The sequence below is a fragment of the Nansenia antarctica genome, assembly GCF_963989245.1.
Source record: "Nansenia antarctica genome assembly, chromosome: 12".
Taxonomy (NCBI): Eukaryota; Metazoa; Chordata; class Actinopteri; order Argentiniformes; family Microstomatidae; genus Nansenia; species Nansenia antarctica.
In genome coordinates, this window is record NC_137682.1 from 15,991,715 (window position 1) to 16,001,616 (window position 9,902).

Below are 9,902 nucleotides of genomic sequence, written 5' to 3' on the forward strand. Positions count from 1 at the left end.
CAGACACCCTTTTGCACAGTGAATCGCTGAGGTGCAGGTTGGACTGTTGCACTGTTAAGTGTCACGCTGTTTCAGATCCCTGGGTTAATGTTTAAATGGTCTAAGAATAAGTCATATCATAACCCGTCAACCAGGGGTCCGACAGCAAACAAGGATCATAACTTTTTCTTTTTATCCATTTTCTTTCCATAGGCCCTTATCACATACTTATCACACACTGAAAGCAATTTACAGGTCAAGTCAAAGACCCTGGGTCAACAGTGAACAGCAGTATACAAACAAAGCGAGACGTTAGCCGCTAGCATACCAGTGACCAGTTTCTTTGTGTCTTTTCTTCTTCTCTCCCACGTCTGTAGCGCCCATCACCCAGGGAACGGGGGGCAACTTCTCCATGGCGGATATGCCTAGTCAGCCGTACTACCATGACCTGAACTCCAGCGTGGGGCTCCATCGCTCCCTCTCCTCTCCTCCCGGCAGGTCAGGTCTACCGCAGGGCTGAATACCCTGTCCTCTTTCCGCTAGTCTCCCAGCCCATCCGTAACCAGCTAATGCAGTACGCCTAGAAATAATGGATCCGATGTCGAGGGAGGGAGATTTTTAAAAAAAGTCTTCCATGGAGGATCTTCTACAGATTGCAGTCATGTGGGAGGCAACTGGTTAGACAATGCCTCAGGAGAAAAACACCTGATACATTCTGTTGTTGACTCACAACTTCTCCTTCATGCCCTCCAGTAAAAGACCCAAGACCATCAACCATGAGGAGAGCATGGAGACTAGTCCTACTGGCCCTGACTTCTACTCTTCCCCCAGCTCACCAGCCAGCGGCAGCCGAACCTGGCACGAACGAGAACAAGGTGAGAGCGTGTGTGCGTGTGTGTGTGTGTGTGGGTGCGTACATACAGTACATGTGTGGGTGCCTGTGTACGTGTGTGGGTGCCTGCGTACGTGTGCGGTTGCACTTCTGCGAGAGAATGTTTATGCTTCGTCGTAAGGGCTTCCACCTTAAGTCTCCAGTGTGCTGCTTTGTATCAGAGAGGGCATCAGAGAGAAGTGCAGGTTACACTAATAAGCTGTCACGGCGTTCCCTCCCAGTGTTGGCGTGATCACTCAGCTCCGCCCGCAAAAAAACCGGCATTGTTGATAAACCCGTATAGCACCTCGTTCCGCCTCCTTCTCTATTCACTTGACATGAACTTATTGAACTTTGTTGTGACAGGTCTAGGCCAAATGACGGATGTATTTCCAAATCCTTCTGACGGTTTACGGTCTACCATAATGCTTTCTACAGTATGCAAATGTTGGAAATGACCAGCCACAGGTTCCCACAGAGAGAGTGATGGTTTTGTTTTCGTTACCTGTGATTTATAACCTTCCACGTAGCTTCGTACACGTCTGTTGATTTGATTTGCCTTGCTCGTTTTTTGTTTTCCCTTCTCCACCAGTTTGTGGTAACAGGCTGGCTCCTCTGTGCAAGTATCCCTTTAGCAGGAAATCAGGCCTTAAATCATCTCGGAAACTGGTGAGAACAGTTCCCCAGTTGATGGGTTCTGTAGTGTTGTTCAGTTGTATGTTTTTTGTTTTTTTTTCCCTTTCTTTTTTTTCGCCACGTCAGCGCTTCCTGTTCTCTCGTCGGTGCTAGGGAGAGGAGCTGCAGGGTTGCATGGAAGTAGGCTGGGAGGGGTTTGACTACAGTATGATCTGAGAAAGAGCTGCCGTGTCGGAATTGAATGTGAAGGTTTCGGAATAATTATCTGTGGAAGTTGCAAACGATGTGAGCTGAGCGACAGAGTGCAGAGACAGATCAGCTTTATGATGTCATTTGTGAGGCTGGTTGGTTAGAGCTACGGCGGCTCTGCGCTTGTGCAAGTTGTCAAGTTGTACTACTGGCTGTGAGAGGAGAGCTATATATACAAACCTGCAGTGTTGGGCTGCAAGACAGGGGAAGGGCGGGGGTGAACGGGTGCATGTGGGTGTGTGTGTGTGTGTGTGTGTGTGTGTGTGTGTGTGGGTGTGTGTGGGTGTGTGCGTGTGTGTGTGTGTGTGTGTGTGTGTTGGGACTTGGGCAGGTGTGGCGGCTCCTGTTTGAACCTGACTTAGATGAGTTGGTCTCGGTGGAGCTGTGACTCAACAGGTGGCAGGCCCAGTTGGTGGGCCGACCAGTGCCCTGCGAGCTCCAGCAGTGACAGGCAGAGAGAGAGAGAGAGCGAGACAGAGAGAGTGAGAGAGAGAGAGAGAGTGAGAGAGAGAGAGTGAGAGAGAGAGAGAGAGAGTGGGAGAGAGCGAGACAGAGAGAGTGAGAGAGAGAGAGAGAGAGTGAGAGAGAGAGAGTGAGAGTGAGAGAGAGAGAGAGAGCGAGACAGAGAGAGTGAGAGAGAGAGAGAGTGAGAGAGAGAGAGAGAGAGAGAGAGAGAGAGAGAGTGGGAGAGAGGGGGACATCCTCCAGGGACGGGTGCATGTCTCATTACCTTGTCTCCTGGTGCAGAGCAGAGCCTGTGGCCCATTTAATTAAGGCCTTACTGTCCTGTGTTTCCGGATTGTTCTCTACTAACTCCTCCCCCCCCCCCCCCCCCCCCCGGCTAAAGCTTCAGAGGTACAGTAGAAGGACGCCTCTCCTCTCTCCAAGACAGATCAAATGCTCGGGTACATAATGTTCCACTGCTGTTAAATATAAACAAGCCTTCCTATGACACAGTCGTACGCTGATGTTTGTCTTCTCCTGTTGCTTTGTTTTTAGACCTGAGAGTTTCAGAGAAGACGTGCTACAGTAAGGGAGGAATGGAGAGGGAAGGAGAGGGAAGGAGAGGGAAGGAGAGGGGCGGATACACTCATAAGAGAACCATTACTGTGTAAAAAGGGAATTGAAAAAGAGGGAGGCTGATATTAAACCCATATGAGGCCATCCAAGGTGCCAAATGGTCATTTCTTGCACATGGGCTAGTCTGACAAAAACTATTTTACAGAGCACAAAGAATACTGTGATTCTGCCATGCATTTTGCTCTTTTAAAGTAAGCTTTCTGAACTGGCTTTCAGTCGGACTGTTCCTTCCATGTTTCACCGTGTGGCTGCTCATACATATTTTCGGTGCGGCACTGAAATCTTCACTGGATAACCGGCTGATAAAAAACAGCTGTTATACAGCAGAAATATGCAGCCGTCCATTGATCTTGACACCTTCAAAAACAGTCTGTTTTTTGGGGCTAAAGGGTTTGCTACGATCGCCTTGCTCAACTTCTGTCCAGATGCAACAAATAAAAGTACTTGTATTTAGTTTACCTAAACGTATATACTACTTCTGTTAGTGGCCAGTCTGCACGAATGTCCACTTGTAACAAAGATTACCTCCAAAAATATTCAACATCTTCGTCTTCAAAACAAAACACCCCAGAAAGGTCAAGGCAAAAAACAACCCTAGCAGCAGCCTAGCGGTCTTCATGTTTATCTTACGTGATAATTGGAGACAGATGAAGGCATCCATCCGTCTCCTCACAGGTATTTTCTCCTGTTGACAAAACGCTAAAACACTTAAGCCGCTTCCTTTACAGCCAGGGAGCGGGAAATCCCCAGGATTCCAGACCCCATTGTCCCTCTCCTCACTGGAGATGCGTCACCTCTCCCTCTTTGTCAGGTGAATCCGTCTCTATTGTGGGAAAAGAGAGGCCATTAATAATGTAGATATGCCTGCACCACGGGGTTTACGCCAGGTAATGAGGGAGAAGGTAGACGCAGCGTCTGAGACTTATACGCACAAAGACCCCTGTGACAGTTGTGGACAGGAAAGACCGACGACACTTAGACTGGTGTTATGAAAGCACCATCTAAACACAGACCATTAGCCCTCTGGTACACCACGCTCAGTCCTATGAACAAGCAACAACATCATCGCGTGTGCGGCCGGCTGTTGGAACATGCTCATTCTGTAGCGTAACGGCAACAACAAGCCTACGCCACCGTGGCATGAAAAGGAAAAGGGCCTATGTTGTCGAAGCTTGCATTGCAATGTTTATACACAGCTTTTTTTCCTCCCATAATAGAGTCAGGCCATATTATTGGTACTGTACAACTCCATGACTATGACCAAGTATAACTCCCTGGTAATGTACAGATAAGACGTGTCGTGTGTGCACAGGCAGTTTGTTTGTTTTGAAACCAGGAGAAATTGTGCCCTCTAGTTATATCCTTGACAAAGGCGTTCAATATGCAAGTTGGGAGGATGTGCAACCCTTTGTCTTTAATCTAGTTATAGATTTTTTTTAAAATAGGGCCTCCTGGAGTTTTTTGGGGTTAAAAAAAACCCTGACTCTAAAAGAAGCCTGGCGACCCAGCTGACCAGGTTCTGTGTGTTTGCCCCCCCCCCCCCCCCCCCCAGCAGACATGTCCTCTCCCACCATGAAGAAGCCGGAGAAGCCGCTCTTTAGCCCCACCTCCCCGCAGGACTCCTCCCCCCGACTCAGCACTTTCCCGCAGCACCACCACCCGGGTCTGACTGGTGTAGGACACAGTGGTAAGCACCTTGCCAAGACATGCTCACTCAGCAATCCTCCCGCCGTCCCTCCGTGGTGTGTCCTGTCACAACTAACATCAGTCAATGTTTAGCCCTTACAAAGCACCTTTTTTTGTTGTTGTTGTTGAATATGTAGACTTTGGAGGTTTCGTGAAGACTTTAATATAAGACAGAGCTATTCTTTGTTTTACTTGTGACCACCTCTTGTTTTCCATGAGTGTACTGTTCATTGTGCAATTTCTCTCTCTCTCTCTCTCTCTCTCTCTCTCTCTCTCTCTCTCTCTCTCTCTGTGTGTCACCTCAGTTATATCGACAAGGAGCCCTCCCCCACACTCGCCCCTGCAGTTCTCTGCCTCGGCCATCCTGCCCCCCGCCCCGTCACCCTACTTCTCTCACCCCACCATCCGCTACCCACCCCACCTCAACCCAGCCGACTCTCTCAAGAGCTACGTGCCGCCATACGACCCGTCCAGCCCACAGAGCAGCCAGGTGAGTGGGAGGACCGTGGGGGTGAGAGCTTCAGAAACTAGCTTCTTATTATTAATAATAATACCGTCAATTTATATAGAGCCTTTCACAGACCCAAGGTCGCTTTACAAGGGAATAGGACAAACAGAACAGAGCCAGAGAGACAAACACACAAAAGAAGAGACTGTGAAACAGCTACTGAAGGTTGAATGCAATGGTGAACAGGTGGGTTTTAAGGGCAGTTTTGAATATGTCCAGGGTTGGTGAGTCGCGGATATCCTTGGGTAGAGAGTTCCAGAGGGTGGGGGCTGCCACTCTGAAGGCTCTGTACCCAAAAGTCCGGAGTTTGGCGCTGGGTTGGATGAGGAGGCCCGTGTTAGAGGACCTCAGAGTTCTGGATTGAGCCACTTGACTCACTTAGCAAGCAAGTGTAATAAAGTACATCATACTGTATGCTGAAAATGTAAAAAAAAATATAGATTTAACATGAATTGATCTTGCTCCAAAGTGTAGAAATTAGAAACCTTAACGTTTTCAATTATTTTAACATATGTTACACTCCTTAACATTTTAATGACCCTCACCGTAAGCAAATAAATGATTCTCTTGGGTGTGTTTTAGCACTTACATCATTTTGATTGATTGACAACTATAAAACTGTAGAGAACGGCCGGTTTTCAGGGGTTGAAATAAAGCACCTCATTTTTTCGATCTTGTTCTAAACAAATAAATTAAATAAATGATCAGTTGTGCGGTCGCCTTAGAGGTTTTCACTTCAGCCTTATCATAATAATTGAAATGTACAGTTAAGAGCAGTAACTCAATTATTCAAAAGAAATCTCCGGCGTTTTTCTAAACAAATATAATTATAGCAGCGCATAACAGTATTTATTGAGAAAGAACCTGCAATAAATCAGACACAAGAGTTTGTACATTGTGTAGACACTGAGCCTTGTGTGTGACTGTAAGAGAGAGAGGGGGATGGGGGGGGGGGTGTTTCTATGAGATGAGAGAGCCGTGAGATATTTATGTGAGTTTTATATCCCCACTGTTCTCACTGTAAACAAAGGGCTCATAGACGGACAGATCTCCAGGACTGGGACTATTACTCGAGAGAAAACCGCGGGGAATGATAAAGGTCGTAAATATTTGCCGTTGCCGGGGCCCGGCTTTTTTTGCAGAATTACTGGCCTCCGCTGGGGTGCTAGTGATGGGGAGGGAACAGGGGGGGAAGGGGGGGAAGGGAGGGACAAATAACACAGCGTTTATAATCCCATGGACGGGCGCCAGAATGTTTTTATGCTTGCTTTAACGCAGATTATATTACACTCTAATTAAACATTCTATTCACATTTTAAGGAACCCTGTGGACACAATTCTTTTTCATAAAGGCCTGTTTGAGGTTTGAACTTAGGGCGCCGCGGAGCCAATGCCACAGACTGTCTCCAGCCGTCTGAAAGAGTAGCTCCCCCTAGCTCTCTTTTCTTTCTCTCTCTCTTTCTCTCCCCCCCCCCCCCCCCCCCTCTCCCTCTACCCCCCCCCCCCCCCCCTCTCTCAGTCTAGCACTGCTCTTGAAAGATCAGCAGAGCTACGCAAGAGCTAAAAAGAAAACGTTTTAGATCGACGACAAACACGACTGGAACTTTTGGAGAGTTACTTCTTCTTCTTCCGTGTAATCATCACGCCGTCGTGATGAAATATTGCACAGAAAAACAGAGGTAGTGTTTGTGTGACTGATCCCCTTTCCCCCCCCTACCCCCAACCCCTCTCTGTGCCCCTCAGCCCAACAGTAGTGGCCAGGTAGTGGGGAAGGTCCCGGGCCACTTCACCCCGGTCCTGGCGCCCTCCCCACACCACGGGGCCGTGCGACCCGTCTCCCTCTCCATGCCCGACACTAAGCCCATCACCACATCCACAGAAGGTACAGTACCCCACCACCACCCTGACAAACCTAATCCCCCTGACTTCAACACACACGGACCACCAGTACCCATACCCATGAGTGATTTTTTATTTGTGTAATACTCCTTACAGATATTTGCATCGTTTATTTTCAGACATACGTTCTTAGAATGACGGTTGACAAAATGTCGTGTTTGTGTTGTTGTTCTCCAGGGTACTCCCCGGGCACCCCTACAGCCAATCGCTTTGTAGGACTGAGCCCTCGAGACCCCGCCTTCCTCCACCAGCAACAGGTGAGACGCCAACCCCCAACACACCTTATGTTCCCCCCCCCCCCCCTTCCCTCCCTCACTCTCTCCCTCCCTCTCTCCCTCCTATCCTTTTTCTTCTAAATATCAGAGACCTTTCTGTCCCCTATCCCAAAACTCAAACCTCTGGAATACAGTACAAGACAATTGTCACAGCTAAAAGACTCCTTCATCTGTACTGTACCCCCATAGTTTCATGTGACATTCTTAGCAGAATCTAGGGAGAATCTAGATGCATTATCAGTCCCCTCTTAGAGGCTCCTCCAGCCCTGAACATTGTTTATGAACCTGTCACTCTGGACTTCAGAAAAGAAATGGCTGAGGCATTATGCTGTCAGAGTTGGAAGAGTGATTCAGCGTGAGCATATTTGTGGCTAACCTCAGTAGTGAAAGTCAGAACGACCTCAGGTCTCAACCCCAACTACAGTATGAAGGAGGCTCTCACAACAGCCTACAGTAGATGAGTAACACATTTTATGTGAACAGGATAAGCAATGATATGAAAGGAATGTCTTAGAAAAAAATACTTTTTTTATAAAGTATTGTGTGTTATGTATACTTTGAGATATATTTATTTGAAAAAAGATAAAATGTTGGGTAAGTTGCAAATAGTGTTTTTTATGAGTAATTGCGTTCAGAAAGTCTTTAAAACAAAAGGTACCATCAACCAAGAACTATTAGTGAATATGCTAAAAAGTAGAACGGCTGCCGCTTACTGGATGTGCAGTGGAGTAGATTTATTTCGAGGCAAAAACATACCGTACGTCTATGGCGACACATTACCAGATAGGGTACGGCCAGACAGACTGTTGTTGGCGTCGGGCGGCTGTCACCGCGGTGAGCCTGGGCAGATGCGGGCGGCTGAAGTGTGTGAGGTTAGGAGCGCTGCGGTGGAGGAGGATGGGAAAGGGTGTGTTGAACGCCAGCCCGTCCTTATTGAAAGGCCTGGTTTGAGGCCAGGGCTTCTCCAAACCACCGCTAATTGAATGCATCTGCACGCGGCTACATAATAATCAGCGGTTCTTCTGCCTCGTAATGACAAAGCCTGCCTCTATTCCTCTCTCCAGTTTGGCTAAGGTAGAGCAGGCGGAAAATGTGGAGTTTGTTACGGATGCAATGCTTTCCGTTGGACGGGGGAGGACTCATCTGGGCAGTGTTACAGAGTTTGTATTACGCATTTTTCGAGTAGCCCTGCTAGTTCCGTCAGTTGAACACAAAGACACCAAACAGCAGCTACAATGTCCTAATAAAATCCTATGACTCACTAGATTTGAGTAGGGCCCAAAATCCTCCTCCTGGCTCTAGGCCTTCGTCTGTCGACATGTGCCCCAATCACAAAACCACAGAGCACCGGCTTAACAATAACAAATAGAGATAATTTCTTTGTAGCCTACAATTACTTCTTAATTCTCTGGACAAAACATAATATCCTTAGAAGACCATTTGTGACAGCAGCTGGTGAAACCCGGAACAAGTCGGCAGACGATTTAATGTTCAGACTACAAAAAAAATCACAAAAAGTAAAAGCGTTGTTGAAAATCATTGACACACTCACTAGTCAACTAACACAGCTTATTTTGCGAGCCTGCTAACAATGTAAAGTAGTGTTATAGTTAACTAGGTAGCAGTGGGGATTACTCACCCAATCCAATGCATTGCAGCGTTTTGGCTTGACTAGCGCGTGTCATTGATTTTCAACAACGTTGACATTTATTGACATCCTTTCAGAATGAAAGAGCGAAAGTTTTGATTGGTTGGCGACTTGTTCCCGGGTTTCACCAGCTGCTGTCACATTTATTGATAAGAACCAATGAACTAGTACTGTAGGTCCTTCTTACAAGCTCTGTTGTTAATCGGAACTATAGTACTTCTTGAGCCTGAGTCTCATATTCATGGTTTAGATTCCGCCTCCCCCTCTCGTACTGTACACTCACTACTGATCATTGAGTCACAAATTGTGATAGGACGTTCTGCAATAAATATGATGCCAAAAACTGGGAAAGTATATGTATCAGTGTTGCTATTAAAGATTAGCGCAGTATACTTTCCAGTGGTGGCCAGGCTAACCCACAATACAAATACTTCCATGGATCGTTAGACTGAACAAGACTTCTTTACACAGGCGGAGTTGAGTGTTCTTTACTTTTACACCGCAAGCAAAATATCACATGAATAGAAATAGACTGGTGGATACAATAAGCCATTCATCATCGTGCCCCTATTTGTCAGAGTCTTTGTCTGTGTTCCGTGGTATGATTTCTGGCTCTTTGAACCTGCGGTTATTGAGACAGGCCCCCATGGAGTAAACAGTGTCATAGATACTCTGTCTTTGTCGTTATTGTAATGTCGGTGGGACATTTATTGCGCGGATTCATGAGATGTATTGACACTTCCACTCCTATTGGAGGCCTTTGTTGGCAGGTGGGTCAGCCGGGTAGTAGAACACACAAGGTGTATGAGTTTCACCAATGCCAAGCGTCGTGTTTCATGTGTGGCCACACTGTCGATGCTATCCCAGCATGCAGTTGTAGCTTATCTTTGCTTACAGCCCCCTTCCTACCCATACACACACACACACACACACACACACACACACACACACACACACACACACACACACACACACATATATGCATGGCACACACACACACTCCCTCTCTCACACACACACATACACACACACACATACACACACACACACACACACACACACACACACACA

General features: G+C 47.1%; 1 protein-coding gene across 2 annotated transcripts in view; it reads left to right on the plus strand.

Moving 5' to 3' along the window:
- LOC308168452 (nuclear factor 1 B-type) overlaps nucleotides 1–9,902 on the plus strand; it is a 65,440-nt gene that overhangs the window by 45,969 nt on the left and 9,569 nt on the right. The window contains exons 5-10 of one of the 2 annotated variants that reach the window (XM_080543047.1): nucleotides 357–477; nucleotides 733–854; nucleotides 4,371–4,502; nucleotides 4,807–4,991; nucleotides 6,753–6,891; nucleotides 7,086–7,165. In XM_080543047.1, coding sequence (XP_080399173.1) covers nucleotides 357–477; nucleotides 733–854; nucleotides 4,371–4,502; nucleotides 4,807–4,991; nucleotides 6,753–6,891; nucleotides 7,086–7,165 — 779 coding nt within the window. Of the gene's footprint in view, nucleotides 1–356; nucleotides 478–732; nucleotides 867–4,331; nucleotides 4,503–4,806; nucleotides 4,992–6,752; nucleotides 6,892–7,085; nucleotides 7,166–9,902 lie in introns of both variants that reach the window. The other variant, XM_080543046.1, reaches the window with a different exon arrangement.